This window comes from Lissotriton helveticus, chromosome 12, assembly GCF_964261635.1.
Source record: "Lissotriton helveticus chromosome 12, aLisHel1.1, whole genome shotgun sequence".
Lineage (NCBI taxonomy): Eukaryota > Metazoa > Chordata > Amphibia > Caudata > Salamandridae > Lissotriton > Lissotriton helveticus.
Genome location: NC_136073.1, coordinates 868401170 through 868426333, shown reverse-complemented (window position 1 = coordinate 868426333; position 25164 = coordinate 868401170). Strand labels below are relative to the sequence as shown.

The following is a 25164-nucleotide window of genomic DNA, read 5'->3' as shown; positions in this document are numbered from 1 at the left end:
AAACCCACGGTGCTATATTTATCTTATTCGAACGTGCAATCCACTGGGTACATGCACTGCTCTGCAGCAGGCACATGAACACTGCGAGCTATCTCATGATGAGGCCGGTCAGGCTGGGGTAGATCCAGGCCCTCGCCAGCCTGACACGTTACTGACTCTGCCTGTGATCTTTCTGCCCTAGCCCCACCGTTCTGTTAGTGGCAGGGTCTGGTCAGCAAAGGCTGCCCAGTGTGACAAGTCTGACGGAGGCCTGTCACCAGCCTTATCTGCGTTCTAACAGCATCAGGTAATAAAACACAACACTTTAAGTTATGCAAGAGTGTTACTTCATTTAAATGCATTATTCATTCTGTGCAGACTTGTTAAGAGGGCACTAAGTTAAGAACTCTCGTCCCAGCCTCCCTCCCCCTGCAGCCACTCCCTGCGCGCCCCCAGCCAGGGTGGGTGTGTGCTCTGTGCAGACGCCCATTGGCTGCCCGCTGCTGTCAGTCACAGGGCTCAGTGGGTTGGGCGGATAAGCAGAGACGAGCCGAGGACAGATGGTCACAGCCCGCAGGCGCCGCCCAGAGCAGCCGTCTGATCTGCTGCATCTTTCAAACCCGGCCGGGGAGGGGTGGAGCTCGGGGCCGGGGGCACCCCTCGGGCTGCGGGGGGTCTGGGGTGCAGGCAGCCTGCTCACAGGCCGGGATCGGCTGCCTGGCAGAGGGTGCCAGCCTCGCGGGGCGTGTCTGTGCCAGACCTGTGCCAAGGGGGCCCCACGCCCAGATCTGACACGTCCCCTCCGAGGCCCGGAGGGAAGGCGTGACACTGGGGTGAGATCCGGCCCTGCTGCGTGAGGGACGACAGCTGCATCGACTCACAGACACCACTGCATCGAAACACAACAGGGCTAACTCGAACTGCGAATACAACGGCGCTTAACTACATTGACTGCCACATGCATTAACCAGCAATAACAGCCCGCTGCATTATCCCGCCGCTACATCGACCCACGGCTGAAACAAACCGCAGCTGCCTATCGACCCATAGTTGAATGTACCAACAGCTGTATCGACCAGTGTTGCATCGTCCTAAAGTTGCACCGACCCACAGCTGCAACGACCCACATCTGCAGAATTCCGCCGGAGGATACCAGATTTTAGAACTGTTCTTGAAGTTGGAAAGTACCCGAGTTTTCATTGACACTGTTTTTTGTGGCATGGTTTCCAAAGACAGCTTCTTCCCGTTTCTGACGCTCGTAAATATTAGGAGGGGAAGGCACCAATTTGCATCGGATTAGGTCGTTTGCCCAGGATCACACAATTCGACCGTATAGATAAACTGGATTAAAGCTCCTCGCCCAGGCCACACTTCACCGCAAGCGCCAGCTCCACCCTAGGTGACATCCCCACCCCAGGGCCACATCCCACCCCAGGGGTCCTCCCTGCCCCCCGGACCCCCGGACAGACATGCAGTTCCACAAGGTGCGCAGCTTTCAGGTGGAGCTGGAGGGCAGCGCCCACGGGCTGTACCGCAGCGGGGAGGCGCTGTGCGGGCAGCTGGTACTGGAGCTGGGCCGGGAGATGAAGGTGCGGGCCCTGGAGGTGTGTGCCCGGGGGGTGGCCGCCGTGCACTGGCTGGAGAGCCGCAGCGTGGGCATGAACACGGTGTACAGCGACTACACATCCTTCGAGAGCTACCTGCGGCGGCGGCAGCATCTCATCCGAGGTGAGTGGGGGCGACACACTCCCCTCTGTGGCTAACCCCTGGGCGACCCCTCCCTGGTGCGCTCCGGGGGATAAAAGGGGCGACACGTTTATTCTTCCCTCTCATGCGCCTGGAAACCCTGCAGTTTTCTATGATATGAAACTCACCCAGTGAGAAAGTGACTTAAAGGGAGAAGTTTCCAGAAATCTAACGCAACTTTTTATTCTAGCACAGAAAAAATCGGTAAAGAAGGCTTTTGCTAGGATAGGTTGTGGGCAACAGTCACTTTTTTAACTTTTAAAGATATATGTGTTGTTAAAAATAATTTACGGTGCCTGCATGTTGGCTCTGTGGAGCTCATGGTCGCTAAATTGTAATTGCATTTATTATAGCGCTTACTACCACTAACGAGGTGCCAAAGCGCTTTTTCTGCAAGTAGCATTCTACTGTGGAACCCATAAGTATTAGTGGTGAATTAGTATGGTGAAATATGAAAGTAATTTGAGTGGTGGATATTAGTCAGTAATTTGAATTCAGACGGATATCGGAGGGATAGAAGAGAGAAAAAGGTTTGCATTTATATAGTGCTTGCTACCCTTGATGGGGTGTTGAAGCAATTTTTTGGCGAGTAGCACGCTACTCCGGAACCCATAAAGGATTAGTGGTGAATTAGAATAGTGAAATATGAAAGTAATTCGAGTGTTGGATATTAGTCAGTTATTTGGATTGAGAAGGGTAGCGGAGGAATAGAAGTGACGTGCAAGCTGCTGGAGCGGTGGCAAAGGGGTTTTCTTTCCAAAGCAGCAGCCAGTCGTGACTTGTGCACCTCTTTTTCACATTTACTTTTTGCACTTATTGTACATTGGAAAATAATGTTTTTTATAACACCCCACGTGCCTCCATGTCCCCTTCTCGAGTCCCGGCTGCCTCATGCCATGACAAGGGTGACCTGAGGCAGGTCGTGTATTCAGCCTGCGCTGCTAAGCATGCTGGGACATGTAGTCCTATAGGTGTAAATTAAACTATGAGCCCCTCTGCGCTGAGTGATGTTGGCTGAAGAGCCGGCACTACCAGGTCACCCTCCTGACATGCGGGCAGTTGTGTGACACATGAGAGGGGCACGCAGCGGGCCACGTGTGCACAATTCTGTGGCTTTCTATCTTTTGAAACCCGTTCACCTACTATTGATGACAGTGGGGCTCATTTAAGGCACTATTACTGCACTGTCTTGGTTTTCCTGTGGTGAGGTTTGGTCATAGAGGCCTGGGCAGAGTTTGCGGAGTTCAGCTACGCGCAGGCCCGGACTGGCCGTTGCGGGCACCGGGAAATCCCCCGGTGCGCCGCAAGGGTGGGGGCTGTTTTTGTTACAGGGCCGTTTTTGCAGCATAGCTGCAAAATCGGCCCTGTAATAAAATCGGTCTAAAACCGACCCCGGCAAAGAGCTCGGTCGCACCCCCCAGGAGGCCAGCCGAGCACTTTGCCAGGGCCGGTTTTGGTTCTCAGTCCGGCCCTGGCTACGCGTAACTGTGCCAAGTGACCAAAAAACTCCACCGCGCTAAGCAGAGTCCTGCGAGTGGTGGAGTGCGTCAGCTGGTGCCCTTCGCACTGATTTTTAGTGCCGGGTGTTTGTCTCCCGCTGGATAATAAGAGCGAACGGCACCATGCAGCGCACCACAAGAAGGCGCTGCTTCTGTCGCCGCTCAAGTAGATGTTCTACTCGAGCGGCGGCTTCCTCAGCTCAAACGGAAGGTTTCTCAACGCGAGCGGTAGCGGCCACCTGCAACCGCCCGTGTTGAAACATCTCGCCGGGAGGTGGACTGGAGTAAGATTTTCCTCACTCACGCTCGCCTACTTAACGCAAGTGTGAGCAAGGAAAGACTCAGCGGAGTGGAGTTTTTTGGAACGGCAAGTGCTTTGCGTAGAGGGAAACTCCTCAAACTCTACAAGCAGGGTGGAATTTCTTACCCAGGCCTAGCCATAAACTGTAGTGCAATGAGGCCGCATCTCACTGCTCACAAGTATCCGTAGGCTCACCACCTGCCACTAACATGAACACAATATGTCTCACACTAGTGTGGTGAAAATCCTCACACACAAGATAGTGGGACCAGACGGGTCCCGGAAGGGTAGAGAGGTCCTCAACCACGAGGTTGGAAGCGACACGTCCTCCCGAATTCATGTACTCTGAATGAACCTAATGTGTGTCCCTACGGAAAAATGCTGCTCGCTCCTACAGAGATAGAAGAGGCAGGGGGGCGGGGGGTTCCTAAGTGTTTGAGATTCTCGAGGGAGCAGAGCAGCTAGTAGGTTACAGCGGGGTTCGACCTTTGATAAATGTGTGACTACAAGGCCTCCATCCTGTGCTCACTCGAGAATCGAAGCCATGATTACATGATTCCTCATCTGAAACCGGTGGCAAGTATTAGTCTCGTTCCTACTTATACACCTAGCTGTGCCCTATGCTAGTTGCATAAATGTACTCACGTCTCTGAGGGAAGTAACTCTTTACATCCCACCCTGATGAAAGCCCAGGACTTATTTAGGCCATTAAGGAGGGTTGAAACGTGTTGGTGCCTATTCTAGGGTCATAGCACCATCACATCCTGATACCCGATTTTAGTGTTTTTTATCTTCCCTCCCTCTCCATCAATAGAGGATACTTTAGGAGTGGGTGAGGAATTTTATCTTTAACGGTACGCCCCCATACAGCCCGATGTTGAAGCATGTCACTACTAGAGTGAGTGAGGGCTGTAATAAGAAAAGGGTCTCTTTCCCTTCCCACCGTAACAAGTTGGTTACATATCAGATTCTCTCAGAAATACCCACTTCAGAGATTTACCATCAAACACGTAGGAACCCCAACCCCCCACCTGCCTGTTGTATCTCTGGAGGAACGAGCAGCGAAAATCCTCACTCTAAGGAACAAGCATTTGCAATGCAATAGGTCTTGCATTTACACAAGTTTGAGCTATTCGCATTGTAAATTACAATGTCTTTTATTTATTTTATGGTTTTTAAAACGAATAAAATGCATTATTTGCAATGCTAGTAGCTTAAACTCTCGCAAATGCAAGACCTATTGCATTGCAAATGCTTGTTTACATATGTAGTGCTGCTACCAGTGTAGCGTAAAACTAGCCAGAGAGCAAGAGAGCTCTGATAAGTAGGGGGAAACCCAACGGGTGGCTTGGATGGTTCCAAGGAGGCAGGTAGTGTGTGGGTCCCATCCTGTAGGATGACATCATCTTCGAAGAAATGTGTCATGTTTCTTAGCTGCAGGAGATCAGGACCCATTATCATAATGTTGATGGGGATGTTGCTCCAGATCCCAAGGGTGCAGCTGGACAAGGCAGGTGGGGGTGAGATGGACGGAGGAGACTAGTACGTGGTAAAAGAGGTGGAGAGTAAAATGGGATGTGGAGAGAGTAATTGGACGTGAGGGATGGGAGGTGGGAAATGAGAAGTGGTGAATAAAGTCGAGGTGGTAGGTAAAGTTAGATGAAGAGAAGCGGGAGGCTGGACGAAGGGTATTTGAAAGAGAAAAGGAGCAGGTGAGATACGGGAAGTAGGGAGATAAAAGGGTGGAGATATTGGCAGGTGATAGGTAGAGAAAGAAGGGAGCTGGAGAGCAGAACAGACACAGAGGGGGGGCAGCCAAGCAGCCACGAAGGCGAGTCATGGGCGGTCGAGGTCTCTGATACAAACTCAAGATATTTACAGCAAGATTCCCCCAAAAATAAAAAAGAGGCGAGGCACCCTTCAGAGGCAGAAAGGAGATACATGCCGAGGCGAACATTAATTATGGCATCCTGCTCTGGGCCTGTCTTCTGTCAGACAGGATCACCACCCGGAGGGAGGCTGGAAGGAGGGGGCCTGGCAGGAAGCCCTGAGAACAGCCCCCCTCCTCCATACTGTCAGTCACCCTTACCCCTCCCATGTCGACCGTACAGCCATCGCGCCCAGAAACTCTTTAGAGTGCCCACTGACGTCAGAGGGTCATTGCCACTGTCGACTCAGTGCCACTGCTCACTGCAGACGTACCACTGCAGACAGTGCCACCGCTCACTGCAGACAGTGCCACCACTGCACTGAATTTTTTTTAATACAATGAAGCACTGTGCTTATGACGATAAGCACAATTACGTTTTTAAAACTTGTCAAGCGCTCAGACGCTAGAAATGTCCCGGTCTGCGCTTGGGAAAACTACAAATAAATTATTTTTTAGACTTATTCTCTCCCTCGAAGGGCAACTCAATGAAGTTCTGTCCTCAGACTGTACCCCTGGTTTTCCCCGAGGCTGTACATGTTCACACACCCACCGCCCCTCCTCGTTGCAACATCACACAAGACCCCCATTCACTCCTTAAAACGAATCGCATTTCTGCCTCAGGAAGAAAAGTGAGCGATTCACATAAAAAGAAAAGAAGAAACTAAAACAAGCGCTGGCCATCTGTTTTTCACATCGATCTCTTGTCTTTATGGGGCCATGTGTTTCTAACACATTCCCCCATAAAGATAAGAAACTGCTTTGCGACAGACACAAAGCAGGCCACCGAGTCCTGCTCGGAGGCCAAAGGGCGTCCACCAAAAACCGTAATTTCCAAAGGCAGGCCACTGTTTACCATAAACGGTGATGCCAGCTAATAGATATAAGGGGCGGGCTTAAAGCCCTTTTCTAAAACTACTCATTAACAATAATTTTCGCCAAGCGAGCTGCGCGCAAGTGCAGCAACGCTAGGCGAGACCTAAAAAATTAGACTTTGGTGCTTTGCGCCCATTCTGACACCTTTTGCCCATAGTCGACCACTGGAAAGAACGTTCTGTGTAGACACAACAAGATACTATAGTGCCAATATGACCAGTAATTGGCAAACTTTGTGCAGTGCAAGACGTGCAATGCAACAGGATAGCACAAAATGTAGCAGGACTGGGCTCCAGGAAATAAGCAAGGAAGCCCCCTTTTGGAAGAGTCAGTCCGATAACAAGTAGGACTGGACATGTCATGGCAGGAATGCCAGAAGTTTTTGCGGAGCCTGGGTCTCCAGTTTCTGGCTGGGCACACATCACACAGGCCCCTGTATCTAATTAAAAGAGTACCCCTGCACAGAAATAAAAAACACAGCTGCTCCACCATTAGTCACCATCTATTGGTACAGCCCTGATAGCCGCCGGCTCATCATTCAGAAGCAGGGCTGGCCTGCTTCAAACTTTGTAAATACATTGTGTAGTGAGATCATTGGGTGCTGAGAAAGGGAGGGGCTTGGGGGTTATGCCCCACTCTGCCCCCTGGTGGCCGCCCTGTGTGATAGATTATGTCCCAGCCCCAACAGGCTATCAGAGATGACAGCTCTTATTTCCATGAAGATCAATCAATTTATGTTTGCATCATAACTTTTCAAATAGCGTTGATACCACTTTAATTAAGTTTCTAAGCACTATAAATAAAAGCAGTCTGATGACTCGGTGCCAGCCTTGGGTGGCGAGGAGGTGCTTAACACCCCGGATGCGTCACTCATCACTGGATTAGCTCATAGGCCACCAGTAGCAAATGGTGGCCCAGATTTTTCCTTTGCATTCTGGGACATGTAGTCCTCTTTATTCTATGATTGCACCCGTTGTTATCTTTTCTTTCTGCTCTTCCCTGCATAGCACATGGAATCTTGCTCTCTGGCTACTATCGGCAGAGAGAGCAGATTGCATAAGACTGTACTTGTCCTAATATTAATTACAAGAAAAGCAAACTTTGAAATTTTTACTCAGATTGGGAGGGTTTTAGGAGATTACTCTGCAATTAGGGTAAACTTTTCCAGTCCATGGTCATATTATTAAAACTGTCCCCAGTGCACACAGGTGTGCGTTCCGCTTGGTTGCACCCCGGGGCACTTTGGTTTTACAGAAGGGGCTGCAGACTCTTGCGTGGCCCCTGCCGTCCACAAAGGGGCGCTCCATATGCTATGGCGCCTGTGCTATGCTACAGACGCGGGTGCAATGGTAAAGAGGCTGTCAGGAGGCGCACTGAGTACGTGGATAGAAAGTGGCGTAGTTAGTGCATTAAGCATTGGCCTTCTTGGAAGGGGGCTGCGATGGTCCCCGCACCCTCAAAGATGTTCACCGCAGGTGGGTGCTGTTTCACCTTACACCCACCTGCAAGTTTCTGTGGCTAATGCCAGAGGTCACGTGCGCAGAGGATGGAGCATTTGTTAGCCTAATGGCTAATGGGCTCACTGTGCCAGTTTAAGGATGCACTGTGGAGCATAAGGAGCAAACAAACCCCTACGCTGCACCAGGTGTGCAATTCGGGCTATAGGTTTAACTTTGACAAATCATTCCTTTCACTGTGTTATAATTCTATTAGTTCAAATTCATTGAGCCAGAACTACAACTCCCAGAATGCACTGATCTGTAAACTGAAAGCTAAAGACTGGACACAGAAAATGATGTAACAAAGAGCATTTTGGAAATCCTAGTTATTCTGTACTCAACCCCCATCCTCAGGGACAGCTCTATCCATGCAAGGTGTATGGAGTGAAGTGTGTTGTCCTCTGTAGAAATGAGTAATGTAGTAATAGCCCCTGTGGTGCAGGGGGGTGGGGCGGGTGAGTACGGGGCAGGCCGAGAGCTCCTGACTGGGGCCAGAGGGTGGGGGACCCCCTCAATGCCCTTTCCCGGGGGTCCCCTCAAGTTTCGTTACGCCGCTGGTAGAAGTCGGACCTATGTTTGCGGTCTAGATTGCCCACTGCAGACGCTTGTTTGCAAGAGATGGCGGGATCTATACTAGGCCTGGGTGGTAAATTCCGTTGAATTTGCGGAATTTAGGTAATTTTGCATTCCACAGAGAACGCGAAATTGCTCAAAATTCTGCGTTCCGCGACTTCACGAAATTTTTGCTTGTTCGCGTTCTCAAAATGCATGTTCGCGAGATATTTCCCCCGGAGCACGCAAACAGCAATTGCGAACAATAAAAAAGCATCGCAAACAAGCAATTCCGCGTGTTCGTGGAATTTCTGCATGTTCGCGGAGATTTTTTACTTTTTCGCGGAAATTTGCGTAGCGCGATTACGCAAATTCCGCCCACCCCATATCTATACAAGCGGGAGCTCACCAGGGTCGCATTACATAAAGTACAGAGGTCACACAACAGGTGCGTGCTCACTCTCCGCTCTCTCGGGGCACTTAAGTTTTACAGAAGAGGCCGCAGACGCGTGTTCAGTTTTATACGGTTATTAAATGTTCAAAGGCAGAGAGGGGAGGCCCCTACTGCTGGTTCCATATAGATAACTTTGTAAACTTTAATCTGGGCTATCCAGACCTATGTTTTCACTTCGTCTTCTTATGCGCATGAAACTTATCTCTCTATAACTTATGTGCTCTCTGGAAATTGTGTAATTGTGTTGGCTAAGAGAGTGCGTAATGAGTCTGCTAGGTGTTTTGTACTCCTCCAAGGCCAGAATTAGTTTTAAATTGTCAGAAATAAGCATGAGGCTGTCAAAGGCTTAACACAATTATAGTGTGTCTAAAACATGGCATTCAGCTGTGGGATTTGTGTGAAAGCACAGTGAAGGAACCGCACCTTACTGTGATATGTACAGCAGCAGTTAGAAGGCAGAGCTGTGAGCCGGGGAAGGAAGTCTCAGAGAACAGAACATGTCATGGGGCCTGGCCAGGAGCCTGACTGTCACGCAGTAAAAAGTACAGTTAAACCGTAGGGCAAGAGACAACACCGGATGTTGATTTCACAGACTTACCCCAGGAAAAGAGAGAGAGCAAAGGCTGTGTGTCAACTCTGGCTGCAAAGTGCAGGTGATGAAAGTGCACAACAAACAAACAGGCCCACAAGTCTTAAGTTAAGTAGTGGCAACAGAAGCAAACTGGATGGAAACTAAATATGGGCATTTTGTGACACCACACTGCTTCCTAAAGGAGAGGGGGTGTTGAGCTCAGCACAGGCCAGGCCCAGCGTGCAAACAATTCTGCCCCACACCTGCCTGCCTTTCAACAGTCCTGAGCTGTGGTGACCGCCACAGACAGGCCGGTCTGCTTATGTTTGACAAGTGCCTGCAGCTGGAAAGGGGCAGCCCCGGTCTTCCTGAAATAAATACTTCAAAATAATGGAACTGGCTGTGCACCAGGCGTGAGCAGAATTAAACGTCTGTTGGAGAAGTTGTGCAGAGTTCTGAAAAGTTAATTAGTTACATCAGCTTGGGAAGTTTACTGGAGAAAATGTCTTGGGTGAGAATTTCTTTGCTCAAAGTAGTTCCATGTTTTTTCATATGCAAAAGTGATAGAAGGGATTATTCATAAAGTAATTTTTGGCAATAAACGTATCTTTAACTTTCAAAGTTGGTTCTGTGGCGCCGCGGCCAGGGCGACTGACGCTGGAATCTGGGGATCAGGGTTCGATCCCCGGCTCCGGCGGCAGGTTAGCCCAGCACCATGTGACTCTGGGCAATAGCTTGCTTAATCTTCCCGACGGCCCCCAGCGCCTAGAGACCCTAACGGGTGATTGTGCGCTTTACAAATGTGGATTATTATTATTATTATTATTATTTACACCGGTTAGGTTTTTCTTGCAGGCTTAGAGGCTTTGCTACTCCATAAATGTAAGCCACGGCTGTGCAGAAAAACCTACGCAAGATATGGGACGCGAGCAGGCCTCCTAACACACATTATACCCCATACATTATTTCTAATACTAAACTCAAGTTCTTGCATTTTTCTGGAGCGGGTGCCTCAGGATGCCTTTTTTGAAATGTTAAATTATGCTATGCTATGCCTTTAAACATCGAAGCGCCTACATATGGAAGCCAGGCGTAACAAGCACTAGATACATTTGGTGACCACCATTAGCCGCCCACCGTTATTGCAGCGGAGAACGGCCATTGCGTAAGCCGCTTATTTCTGTGGACTTTCTGACTTGTGGAATCACAAGTTTCATAAACTGCAGCCTTAAGTTTGGAAATGCCAAAACATGGCTGCCACCTCTGTTTGAACTTGGTTATGTAAACCCAGTGAGGGTTGTTTAGAGAAGGGATTATTAATTTATGACTCGGAGCGACTACAGTAAACCTTTTCAACAGGAACTTCTGGGGTACAGGCTCACAAGAAAAGCTCTAGCCTAAAGATTAACTGGTGGAAGGGTGTAGAGACAAAGACATAAAGGAAGGACTAGACAAAGATAAAAAAAGACTATGAGAAACCCTAAAAAGAAAGACTAGAGATAAAAAACAGTGCAGTTATAGTGGCAGCAAGCCTAGAAACGTTGTTAATTTTGCAGGTATCATATCAGACCAGTGCTTAATTTGTAAAATATTAAGTGCCAGGGCTCTGACCAGCAGGCCACTGCAGCTTGCATCACCCATCGCCCTTGTCATCGCTGCCAAAACAACTACTGACCATCTCTCTCACATGTAAATGCGACAGTTAAGATGATTCCAGTCCCCCAAAGCTAAAGGAATGGCTGGGGAGGCAGGTATGAGCAATTGTAATATATATTGTATTCGTAAACAACCGTTGTTCTGCTCATCTCTAAATTAGATGAGCAGCGCCACCATGTGGTAGACTGTTCTATGTACGGTGTTGACAATTAGGTGCCGTGCCGAGCAACGGAAACCAATTAAGTGCTGGTGCTTAGCACCGGAAAGCCCCGGCTCAAATTAAGCACTGTCACCTACCCTCTGTGAAATGAATTTTACTGTGTGATGGGGAGGGATCTCGAGCGGGTGGTCTGGGGCTTTGAGTCTATCCCACCTGGCCAGACACACAAGGGGTGGAACGTAGAGCCCAACGCTGCCCCAGCCTACCCTCCCGCACTCACGCAAAATCAAATAACTAGAGCTTGTGGGACTGTCGCCAACTTCATGTGGAGGTGGTAAAAAACCTGATGGACGTCCACTGCCCATGGCCTCCAAACACGAGCTGGTAAGAAGCTATCTGTAGGGCTGTCCGGCACACTATATGCCACCAAGTGACATCGGTTCTTCACCAGGAGACCACGTGGAAATTGTAGCTACCACGTGACACAAAGTATTACGTGGTAGCTGCAATTTCCCCAGCTGCAGTGTGAGTGTACGCACATCTGGTATATGGTGCACAGTCCCTCTTCCAGAAGGCACACAAGGCCTCGATGCTTAAAAGGTATCACGAACAGGTAAACTCTCCCGACATCTCTTATGGTTGACTCGCTACCAAAACGCCAAGGAAGCAACGGCATTACTAGCCGTTGACGTGTTGTCTTTCAATTATGTCACGTTATTTTCCCAAGTTTTCTTCTAACTGGATCATTGGGATGACCCCCACTCCTGCACCCCCAATTACACCACCTTACCCAGGAGCCTTAGGGGGAAAAAAAAACCTCCTATTTCTTTTAAGCTCTTTTCCGATCTATAACTCCGCTTTCCTTCATAATTCTGCTGCCATAAAAGAAAAGCTGAAAAACTAGTTTGCTGTTACTTTTAGGATATGATCCTTGAACATGCAAAATTTCGTAATTGATTATGATTTCCATAAATTGGGATAGTTCTTGAATTTTTAAACAGGGAGATTTTACTGTAGCTCCCCTCATTTCAGAGAGGTCGTGAATCGATATGGCAGGACCAATTGAAGTTGCAAGAGACATTATGTAACCTTTTTCTAACTGTGAAGGGGCCTTCTCTTCTCTCCACCATTTTAGGCCGGACCCATCACTTTTCAGGTCTATCTTAGGGCCCGACCCATCTCTTCTCCCCACCATCTTCGTCCATACTCATCTCTGCTGTTCTCCCTCTTAGGCCGGACTCATCTCTTCTCCCCTCAATTTTAGGCTGTATCCATCTATTCTTCCCGCCATCTTAGGCCAGACCCATTTCTTCTCCCCGCCATCTTCGTCCATACTCATCTCTGCTGTTCTCCCACTTAGGCCGAACTCATCTCTTCTCCCCTCAATTTTAGGGTGTATCCATCTCTTCTCTCCTCTGTCTCAGGCCGGACCCATCACTTTTCAGGTCTATCTTAGGGCCCGACCCATCTCTTCTCCCCACCATCTTCGTCCATACTCATCTCTGCTGTTCTCCCTCTTAGGCCGGACTCATCTCTTCTCCCCTCAATTTTAGGCTGTATCCATCTATTCTTCCCGCCATCTTAGGCCAGACCCATTTCTTCTCCCCGCCATCTTCGTCCATACTCATCTCTGCTGTTCTCCCACTTAGGCCGAACTCATCTCTTCTCCCCTCAATTTTAGGCTGTATCCATCTCTTCTCTCCTCTGTCTCAGGCCGGACCCATCACTTTTCAGGTCTATCTTACGGCCCAAATCATCTCTTCTCCCCACCATCTTCATCCATACTCATCTCTGCTGTTCTCCCTCTTAGGCTGGACCCATTTCTTCTCCTCACTATCTTAGGCCGGCCCCATCTCTTCTCCCCTCAATTTTAGGCTGTATCCATCTCTTCTCTCCTCCGTCTCAGGCCAGACCCATCTGTGCTCCCAACCATCTTAGGCCATACGCATCTCTGCTGTCTTCCCTCTTAGGCTGGATCCATTTCTCCTCCTCACTATCTTCGGCCATACCAATCTCTTATCCCCACCATCTTAGGCTGCAGCCATCTCTTCTCCCTACTTATCTCTTCTCCCCTCCATCTTAAGCTGTACCTATCTCTTCTTCCCGCCATCTTGGGCCAGACCCATCTCTTCTCTCCTCCATCTCAGGCCAGACCCATCTGTTCTTCCCGCCATCCTAGGCCATACCCATCTCTGCTGTCCTCTATCTTAGGCCGGATCCATTATTGCCCCTCACCATCTTAGGCCAGACCCATCTCTTCTCCACATGGTCTTAGGTGGTACCCATTTCTTCTCCCCTCCATTTTAGGCTGGACCCATCTCTTCTCCACATGGTCTTAGGTCGGATCCATCTCTTCTCCCCTCCATTTTAGGCTGGACCCATCTCTTCTCCACATGGTCTTAGGCCAGACCCATCTCTTCTCCACATGGTCTTAGGCCAGACCCATCTCTTCTCCACATGGTCTTAGGTGGTACCCATCTCTTCTCCACATGGTCTTAGGCCAGACCCATCTCTTCTCCACATGGTCTTAAGTGGTACCCATCTCTTCTCCACATAGTCTTAGGCCAGACCCGTCTCTTCTCCACATGGTCTTAGGTGGTACCCATCTCTTCTCCACATGGTCTTAGGCCAGACCCATCTCTTCTCCACATGGTCTTAGGTGGTACCCATTTCTTCTCCCCTCCATTTTAGGCTGGACCCATCTCTTCTCCACATGGTCTGAGGCCAGACCCATTTCTTTTCCACATGGTCTTAGGTGGTACCCATCTCTTCTCCACATGGTCTTAGGCCAGACCCATCTCTTCTCCACATGGTCTTAGGTGGTACCCATTTCTTCTCCCCTCCATTTTAGGCTGGACCCATCTCTTCTCTACATGGTCTTAGGCCAGACCCATCTCTTCTCCACATGGTCTTAGGTGGTACCCATCTCTTCTCCCCTCCATTTTAGGCTGGACCCATCTCTTCTCCACATGGTCTTAGGTCGGACCCATCTCTTCTCTTGGACCCATCTCTTCTCCCTGAAACCTTCGGCCGGAACTCCTCCCTGTTAACTCAGGGCCCGACCCATCTCTTCTCCCCGCCATTTTAGACTTACCCATCTCTTTCCTGCCACCTGAGGCCGCACCCATATTTGCTCACCACCATCTTAAGCCAATGGGGGTTATGATGTAATGGATCGTTTCTAAAGTATTTCCGGTTCATTAATAAATGTGGTTGGAGCTTTTCAAATATTAGTTTTTTCTTATTTGTAATTATGTAAAAAAGGCGTTTCCGCCAGCCATAGTATGCTGCGTGTCAACGCGTAGACGGATTTGTCTTGCTGTTAACTGCGCTCAGTAGAGGATATGGCATTTGATACCATTAAAAAAAATGCTGTATATTTAGTTGTTAATTCCAGCATTTCTTGATCATGTTTCCCCACACAAATAATGTTTTGTGCCAAAAAGCTGACATGAGTGAAAGACCCAAATGCTTTGTATCGAGTAGTGCCAACACCCAGATTATGAATGTAAAGGAGGCATAATGGGGCGCGAAGACTGCAGCCACCCTTATGTCAAACCAACCAAAATAACATGGTTTACCTTTGCTTGAAACCTTAGAGCCAAACAAATCCAACATAAACAATAGCCCCGCAAAATATTTTATGATATTATCAAATGTAACTTGTAGGTTCCGTGAAATCATATATTTTAAAGTAATTTACCAGTGTCGGTTGTCATTTCATTAAAACTTGTATGGGGGAGGGGGTGCTTTGTGTGCAAATTTAATGCAAGGCCCAACTGGTTTTCCTTTTCACAGTGGTGAGAATGCTTAACATCTGCTAAAATAACATTTTATTGTGCAGTTAATGTCATCGCTCGTAGGTGACTCTTTCTAAATATTTCTCTGTGCAAGTTTTTACTTTTTGTGTAACACAGCACTACAAATGTTCTTATTGTTTTGTGCTGCGTGACGTTTAAAGGCATGACCCCATGTAAAAAATTAATTATCACATTCTTTACTTAATTACTGTAACCCCATCAGGTCTTCTCCTTTCTCAAAATGTTCAAACACCCAAGTCAATTTGTGTGCAGTGACGTGGGAAGGGTGGTGCCGGCCGCCCCGGGTGTCATCACTGAGGAGGGGGGGGGACAAAATTGCAAAAATATATGTTTTAAACAGGGCCGCACTGGGAACCAAAACCGGCCCTGGCAAAGTGCTTGGACGCCCCCTCCCCACGGAGGTTGTGGGTGCCGCCGAGCTCTTTGCCAGTGCCGGTTTTCGGCCGATTTTGTTACAGAGCCGATTTTGCAGCTATAAACGGCCCTGTAACAAAAACGGCCCACAGGGGCCCAAAACCGGACCCCACCCGTGCGGCGCACCGGGGGATTGTCCGGTGCCCGCAACAGCCAGTCTGGCACTTGTTTTAAACACATATTTTAGCCATTTTGTCATGGTGACAAGAAATGTTCTGCACCGGGTACCCCCTGACCTTGCTACGCCACTGTTTGTGTGCATATATCAAATAGGAGGGCAAGGAAAAGTTTTGCAAAGCTCACAACTTGCACATTTCGTGAAGTTGCATGTCTGTGAACTTTGCTGGATTTTACCTGTGGGCAACATTTTACAAAAGGTTTTACAAAAGGATTTTTTCCAACCAAATAACAGACCAGTGTAATTCTTCTGATAAAAGTAGGTTTTGAATAGTATGCCCTTCAAGCACTTTTAACGTTTTTCCCACATGCTAATTTATTAAGATTCATGAAATTCACCTTGTTTTCGAAATTTTATTTAAAAAACTTGACAAAACGTGTGGACGTAAAGTTACAAAATGCAGGCCTCAACTTTACCATGAGATGTTTCTAAAAGGATTCTATAAGCCATGTCCCTGAGACTTCCAAGAACACACTTGGTATTTCTAGTAACCTTCTGGTTATTATTGTTACTATCAGAAAGAGGGCGATTGTTGATCAATGAAGGAGACTCCCTCGAGTTCAGTGAAACTTGGCTATTGCATGTGTTTGTTTTAGGTGTGGTCTCCTCCTCCAAGAGAAGCCTTCGCCCTCCAAGGCTCTTGGCAGCGTAGACCTGTACACACCTGTTGTTGCAAGCGCCAGCAAGGTCCTCGTTTCCCACGGTCGCTATCCCATTGGATCAGCCTCTCTAAACACTGATCCGAGTGTTATCGCTCTCTTTCAGTCGGAAGGGCGTCTCGAACGTGGCCCGATAGCGACACCTCATTTCTTGACTCTGTTCTTGTGTTTCTTAGTGATAGCTTCTGTTTGGGTTGGCACATGGAAAAGTCGGTTCACGTGGGTGCATGTTGTTTTTTTTTTTTAGAGCGGGCAGGGTAGGAGAAGGTTACTAAAGCTCAACACCAAGAGCTGATGGATCTGAGCAGAGTAAGATTGTGATTAGTATGTGAACAGCCAGGCCCTTTTGTCTTCCTGTATCTGGTGTACTACTGACAGCTGCTGACTCTGTTCTCCTGCTCCAATGTTCCTCTTACTGCCATGACACTCCCCAGTCTGTGTAGAGACCTCTAGAGGTCAGACTTTCCCCTGACACTCCTTCCTGAAACCAGTTCAATTCAGTTTCCTCAGGGCTTAACCCTGAGGTCTTCCAGGAGCTTGGCCCGGAGACTGTTTCTACAGTAAATGTTAATGTAAATGTATTTGAGCTTGTAAAGCACACTGCTACCCGGAGGTCTCCTGGCGCTGTATAACGCTGGAGAACCCGTCCTGGCTTTCCCTGTGGGATGGTCCCTGCTGGGAGTCCCCAAGGTGGAGCCAGGCATCCCCGGCGTTGATGGGGCCGTTGTGGAGATTAGGCAAGCTAATGCCCAGAGTTGCCGAGTGGGACCCCTGATTAGAGTAGGCACCGAAGCGAGAATTATCAAGTCCGCTGACCCAGGTCCACGACCCTGCCGCGTCGGGAATTGAACCCTGGTCCCGGGCCGACTTCTGCTCCCGGGTCTGCCGCCTCTAACCAGTGAGCCACACCACTCCACAGTGCTGCCTCCAATGTCAGAACACCTCTGGAGTGTTCACATTATAACTGAACTTAGTTTAAAACTTGTGCCCAACAGTTGGGCAAAGTTTAAAACCAGACACCTGATGTGGAGTGAAGTTTGATGGTGTATGCATGTTCTGTGTAATTATCTGTCCACTATTAGCTGGGGTGAGGCTGTTTTTGGTTGGTTCAGAATGACCCACCATCAAAGATTGGTCTCTCTGTCAGGAAGAAAACAAACACCATGTCAACGAGCTCCATGCGTGGCATTTCTATGGGCCCGTTTCTCTGCTCCCACCACTAGATGACAATGCTGCCGCAGAAACCATTATGTTTAGGAATCAACGCATAGTATTAAATAGGATCGCTTAACGGCGTTTCTCCTCACTATCCACTAGATGGCAATGCGACACAAGAAATCTGTTCTGACCGGCAGCAGTTGGCATATGTGTTTGTTGACGCCCACCTATACACTTGTGTGTATATAATCTGTGCGTGAACTCAGGCACACAGAAGCTCCGTGTATTATGAAATATTGGGGAGTATAAATGCAGATGCAAAAAATGTTTTGGTGCACATTGTTGTAATAATCCCCCAAATTATTATCTATATTTTGTATACGGTTCGCTCCTGGATTTTAGTAGTTTACTGATGCTGCTTTAATATTTACTTTTTCATTAGCCAAACATAAAACAACATTATATTTACTTGGGGTGGAGGGGGCCAGCAAGGAGTGAGCATGTAGGGTTTGAACTGATCTCTGCTGCAGGTGTACCACCCGCTGAGTTATCGTCCCAGCCGGTCTCAGGAGGCGTCACTTGCCCTCTGCCAGCCACTGGGGCAGAACTCAGACGTGGTCCACAGTGACCAGAACCCCCTGCGATGAAATGTAAAACCCATCGTGAGAGCAGTTCTCCGCCAGGGGGCGCTAGAGTGAATGACCAGCCCAGCATGTCTATGGGGGAACAGTAATATTGTTAGTTAAAAAGAGGGATGCTATCTTTAACAAGCAGTTACAATGCAATAGGTCTCGCAAAGACATTATTTTGAGCTATTGACATTGTAAATGGCAATGCTTTAAAAAAAATTTAAAAGGCATTGTTATTTACAATACCAAAAGCAACACTTATTGCATTGCATAGCGCAGTATCCGTGAAGACGGTGCTGCACTTATTAAATTTACACAAAAAAAAGTGTTTTGGGGCAGAGAGAGAAGAAATGACGAGACATGTGAGATGGGGAAATAAGGCACTGATAAGTAAAAGTAAAAGATCCAGTCCGGGTGGGCGGGGCCAAAAGGAGACAGGGCGGTGTTGCCTAGGAAACCCTGCCAGGTAATTGGCGGACTTCCTGGAAATACAGCATGTGGCGACCAGCACCGATTCCACAAATGCATACATACATTTACACACACACACACACATACATACATCAACACACACACACACATACATACATACATACATACATTCATACATCTCACTATAAAGGTGCTTGTGTTGATGCGGTGTGTCTGCCCCCTTTCTTCCTCCCAAATCTTTTTTGGTTTAAGACATTTTCAAATAATATATGAAGGCACTTTTTGCCGACTGATGTGCAGGGCGTTCAGGCTGCTATCAAATCAGACATATGGTACATTTTGGGGCACTTATGTGATCGGAAGCGATATTACGATAGTCGCATACGGTTGATATTGTAAGTACGTACTCTTGTGTAATTCGCCAACAGCAGCATTTTCCACAAAAAATACCAATATATAACACTGGGCATTATATCAAAAATGTGTTGTCAACATTTCGAGCCAGTGCAAACTGGGAGACAGGGCGTTCCCCAGGCTAACCTGTTCCAGCCCCCTTGCCCACGGGCCAAGCGCATGGCGACCAATGTGCTGCACAAAAACCGCTTAACAAAACACCACTTATTGGGGGCGAAGTCGCGATCTATTGTGACAGTAGCAGCAGGGTGACAGGGACCAGAGGCGGTGGTAGGCCACCATGCTCCTTTGTCAACATTCCTCAAAAAATACGAATGTCTCAGCTGCCACCGTTCAATTAATTTCACAGAAAAATGCGAGGTCTGTGCATGCGCAGAGCCTACCAGTTGAATTCTGATGAACACACGCCGCCGTCTCCATGCGTGAAAAAAGTAAGCGCAAATCTAAAAGGGAGCAAGTTCAGGGGGGTTGTCTGCGAAACATCCACATTGACTTTCAGAGGACAGCATTGTGTCCTCTGTAGATTACCAGGCTCGTCGCCAAGCAACCCCCTGGCAGGGGCGGCTCTAGGCTCATGGCGGCTCTGGGCAGGAAGCATAGGTAGGGGGCCCTGGAAGAGGGGGTCGGGGCGGAGCCCCCCGGTGCTCAGGAAGGGGGTCAGGGTGTTTGGAAGTGGAACAGAGCCGGAGGCCGCCAAATCCCTGCCACTGGGGCCGCCATGCAAATATGTATCCATCCTCAGAGGATTATTATAGTAAAGATATATATTGGCGTGGCGGCCCCTGGGGTTTGGCGGCCCTGTGCAGGTGCACAGATTGCACATGCCTAAGGCCGGCCCTGCTCCTGGGGAACAACAAGCTAGGAGGGGCGGGACGGAGAGGCCCTGGTCCTTTCATGGAGGTAAAAATACGGCCTTCGCGCTCTCTCTGGCGGAACGGCCACGCTGCCAACTTCGGAGCTGGGGAATCATGTTCGAGTTTTGGGGTCGAGACTCCTGTGATTTTGGGCACATCAGTTCATCTTCTCATGCCTACCAAAAAAGAATGTGTCCCAGTGTAAAGTAACTGGGGCTTGCACACCTTTAGAAGAGTCGTGGACAGACAGGGAAGCCCCAAGAGAACCCGCAGGAATGCCTGAAGCGGGCAGCGAGGCCGGGATGCCACTTTCGCAGCTCTGCGCTCTTAGAGCACGTGCCCCGACCCTGGCACCAGCACTAATTAATGGCTGATTTGCCGTAGCCCTGAGGGGAAGGGAGTGGTAATTATGCGGCCACCTCATGTTATAGTTGTGCGCATACATTCAAAACGAGTGCGCGCGCTTACCAAAAGACAGTTTTTATTAAAAAAACAAATAGAGCGCGGTGCGAAAATATAAATACATAAAGTGAGCGCGGTGTCCCTAGTGGGCAAGATTGTAGGTAACCCTGGACACGAACTCCGCTCAGCTGGTGGAGTTCGCGGAGAACGCGATGTCCCTGCAATATTTCTGACTTCGCAGCAGAGCGGAGTTCAGACCCGGGCCCTCCTGCCTCCCATCCCCCGCAATACATATTTTTTAAATAAAATGTACAATTAAAGTAAAATAAAAGTGCACTTACCTTATCGCGGCATCCCAGACTGCCCTCCTCCTCGCCGTAATCCCCTACGTCAGACGTACGCCATGGTAGGACTGCGCATGAGAAGTCCTACCATGACGTACGGGAATACGGCAAGGAGGAGGGCAGCTCGGTACGCCGCGATAAGGTAAGTGCACTTTTATTTTACCTTAATTGTGCATTTTATTTAAAAAATATTCATTGTGGGGGTAGGAGGTGCGATCGGAGCTCCACAGAGTTTCTGGCGAACTCCGTAGAGCTCTGCGTAGAGCAACTCTGCCTGCCCCGCCTGAGGCTAACTCTAGGGACTCAAGAAAAGGATCGATGTCACGTGGGAAACAAAGGTGACTTGAGGAATCTGCTTTCAGAAAACAAAGTCAGCAGCTAGAGAGAAGTCACGTCTCTGCTCTGTATTCCGTGTTAGAAGGGACACACTTGTAAAATGCTCTGCCTGGAACTGCTTCACAGAGTCCCTGGCTACCTGCACAAATTTGTCCAGGTGCCAAAAAAGGAGACCATGGTTCAAGAAGGGTGGATAGACAGGTAGAGCCACGCCACGTGTGAGTAACTTACAGTGAAATGACTGGGGCAGCGCGCGGGGTGGAGACAAACACTTGCTGACGGGTAATCAAGATATCTGCAGGAAAGCCCCGTCTGGAAGCCCTTTGCTTAGCTGTGCCCAGGGCTTTAAGTGGGCTGGGTCTCACCGGGTCTGAGCACCAGTAGTTTTTTAAAGGGGCTTCGAAACGGGTCTCTATCGGGCTCCGTTTTGTGCCCTGGCACAGGCGGTCCATTTTTTTCCAGATTGCAGTGACAGTGACATTTAATTACGCAGATGATTTGCAACTTATATTCACCATCGGCTCCACTCCAGACTCCATTTTTGAAATTCAGTCTACCATGTTGTACATTAGCAACTAGAGTGGAGGCGATAGCTACAGGTGCACCCTACTCCTGTCCCTGCTCAGGTCATCGCCACGCCTGAAGGAAGGGAGTGGAACAAGGTGAAAATAACCAACATTTTAATTAGGTTTGTTCTGTCCAGGTTGACTGATATTTTAATTAAATAGCTAAGATTTCAATCGTTGTTCTTTTCAAAGAATGCCCAGTATTGTAGGTGATTTATTAATTTTACATTCCATCTCTTCATTTCTTATTCAGGATTACTCAGTGTTTGACAAACGTCCAAGTTTTGTTGGACTGTCTGAGACCAAGCTCAGGGTGCCCTTCAATGATACAATGTGTTCATTATAAAATACATCTCTGATTTTCAATCTCTACATCTGAATTTCATGTTATGCAAGCTCAGACACTTCATTTTGTCTGTTACAGTTTGCGGCACATTTGGATAAGCTCGTAATGTCTGATCCAAGATGGCCGCCCATGCGGAGACATTTATTGTACTGTTAGGGACCCTGCAAACCAGTATTTCCATCTCAATCATAAGGTCTGGGCAATTAGAGGTGGGTGAGCCAAATATTTGACAGGAAGAGCTGAGCTAGAGCAAAGCCAAGGGTCTGGCTGTGTTCGAAGAGCCCGCCCACAAGCCGAGCCCTAAACAGTTTGGCAGCTAAATCCTGCAACAAACATCATGTGGAAATATGATAGTCTATTTACATTTTAAATAGGTATTTCTTTAACATGCAGAAGTGTTTTGTCTGAATACTGCAGATTGTTTTTATACAGTGCACAACCTGAACTCATATCTGCGAAGGCGGGCTGATGCATGATAACGAAGAAAATATTTGCCTAGGATCAGACAATTTGGTTAAGTAAGGAAGCCAGGATTGGTCCCAGGTTTTCTGGTTGCACATTATGCATTCGACACATTAGTTGGCTACCTCATTCTCTCTTTTTGTAACACAAAAGGAATATGCTTTGTTTTAAATTCTTGGCATGTGATGGTAGAGCATGGGTGGCAGGCAGAAGCCACATCAAAGCTCGGCTCGTTTTCGGCTCGGGGGTCCGAGAGGGGCTCAGGCTGAGCCAGAGGCAGGCCTTAGGCTCAAGCCTGGCTGACCCACTTCTATTGACCATTACAGTGATGTTATTACTTCAGGAGAATATTTTAGAAATGTCAGCCAACTGAAAAGAGACAACATCTGGCCCAAATAGACCTGGGCTGCCTGCCAAAGTGGGAGATCTGCAAAACAAGGTCCCTTCGGCACAGTTGATGTCGGGAATTACTTTTATGGAGAATCTACGATTGGCCAGCTGTGTTTACAGGAAAATTCTGTTTTTTTCTTCATGACATCAAGAGACTTTGAAATTGGAAACACAAGACACGATTAGAAGCCTGACGCAGGCAGGAAGAAAACAACGTGTGATGTCTGAGTCCTACTCCCCTAGCGTCCCCCCCCCCCCCCCGCCCCCAGCTGGCCAACTAACCAGCCGACAATGTTTCAGGCAGGGTCAGTGAATGTTTCTCTGTATTTTCTACAGGTTTATATTACCTCCTGGAGCAATAAACAGTCACAGGATTCACCTAGTCTTATCTAGCTGCCAGGCCTATGGGGTTGCCTGCACTATTACTCTGAGTGTATGTATGTGCTAGCTACGTCAGAATCAGGGTAAGCGTTATTGCACTAAATCAAAACACTTTCATTCCATCACAAACTATGGCAGTCAGGGTCACCCCTAATACTAGATTTAGGGGCGTTACAGGGGTGGGTGGGTTGGGACTAATAGGTCTCTTCTTTGGGTGGGTACACTCCCTATTATTCCACCCTCCAGTGGGAATGAAAATGAGCCTCTCCCTAATTGGCTGGTCCCCTCATCTTCAAGATGGCGGGGACTGAGATATATGCTTCACCTCGCCTAACCCCCCACCTGGCGGGTGGGGTTGGCATAGGTTACCAACACCTCTCTTCCTAGCTTGGATTTCCTGCTGATTCTCCCGCCATAAAGGGGGGGGGGGGGCAGGACCAGTAGGAGACAGTTGCTGGGTGCAGCAGAATAGGTACAGCTTCCAAAGGTGGCAGACCTTCGAAGATTCCCCTTTCTTGGGGGCAGCTCATCCGGGGGGGGGAGGCGTGACACCTCTACCCAGGATGGGCTTTGTTTCTGGACCCAGGGAGCAAAGGCTCTCTACCAGGGGTCCAGAAAGCTGTCTTGTGGTGGCAAATTATGGGCAGCCATTCTGGAAACACACCAGGACTGGTTGATTTTCTTGGGCATCTGTAAGATGCCCTCTGAGTGTTTTTAAGTTAAATCCCACACGGGCATCAGTGTGGGTCTCGTGTGCAGAGAGGTTTGCTACCAAACTTTCCAGAATTCAGTAAAACCATTATGATGCTGTGGAGTTTGTAATGACAAACTCCCAAACCATAAACTCTTAATGGCTTTACTACACTTACAATGTCTAAGAATGAACTGAGATGCTGTAATGGTACAGGGCGCATGTCTCTGTACCCTCACCTTAGGGCTAATGCACCCTGCTAGAGGGGTGACTAGGCTATGCCCCAGGCAGTGGATTGCAGGAATGGCATTCAGGGATGTGCGCCATGTTGACTCTTCACTTTTCTCTACACCAAAGCGTGCAGCCTGCAGTGGCAGTGTGTGTGGGTGTTAATGTACAGGACCTCTAAGGGTGGCACAATAACTGGTACAGCCCTTAGAGGCCTTCCCTGGTCACAGAACCCTTGGTACCCTTGGAACATTTACAAGGGGCTTGCCTGTGCCAGAGATGTGCCAATTGTGAATACAAAGGTACAGTCTTGTGAAAGTAAACAGGCCCTGGGAACCTGATCGGCAGGGACCATCTAATGTCAGGCAAAAAGTGGGGGGCAACCTTGCAAAAAGGGGCACTTTCCTACACACTGTATTCTTGAGATAAAGACTGGAGGAAGAAAGAGGCATGAGGTAGAATCAACACTAAGCAACCTTGGTATTTAGAAAACATTTTTTTTTTTACAAACTAAGCACTGATGCCAGCTCTGATGGGTGTAAAGTTTGAAATAAAAATGCCACCTCCCCATTTTCGCTCTAAAGTGCTTTGCTCTGCAAGGAGGCACTGCTGAATTTGTTTATCAAGACATTCTTTCCAGATCAAAGGTGGAGTAGAACCAGGTTGTGAAAACACTTTTCTGGTGAGGCACTACTCACTTTTTTATTTCTCTGAGCACAAATATAAGCTTTGAACTTGCCAGCATCTAAAGGATGAGATAGTTTATACGTGATTTTGTTGATCGAAAGCAAACCTACCTCAAAGATAATCCACAATTATGGACATGCTTTGCCCCTTTTAGGTGCCATCCATTAGATCTGTTAGAGCTGATCTAAGAATAATGGAGTTGTTAAGGCCAACTCCAATATGTAGGAAGTGGGATTAGTCACCGTGTGGATAAATTGCTTACTGTGTAACACTGAATACCCAAATCCGATACCTTAGTTTCCATGTAACTAATTTATGTGGTCTTGAAAAAAATCAGGTTCCTCCCTCTGTTTTCATTCAGTTACCTGTTTGGAATAGGGTCAGCTTTAAAAAGGACTAATAGACAATATCGCTATAACAGTCCACCTATGTTAGTGACGCGTGAATGCGAAAGAAAACATTCTGTGAACTGTGAAGTAAAGCGGGAGGGTGTTGTTTCTTTTATGCGCGATGCCTTATGGTTGTTATAGGAAACAAAATACAACGTGAGCA

The 25164-nt window shown here is 48.2% G+C and overlaps 1 protein-coding gene across 1 annotated transcript in view; it reads left to right on the top strand.

Moving 5' to 3' along the window:
* The first annotated feature begins 538 nt into the window (after window positions 1-538).
* The window catches only part of LOC144799575 (arrestin domain-containing protein 2-like), a 69888-nt gene continuing 45262 nt past the window's right edge, over window positions 539-25164 (top strand). The window contains exon 1 of the mRNA XM_078670946.1: window positions 539-1707. Coding sequence (XP_078527072.1) covers window positions 1449-1707 — 259 coding nt within the window. The 5' untranslated portion in view covers window positions 539-1448. The remainder of the gene's footprint in view (window positions 1708-25164) is intronic.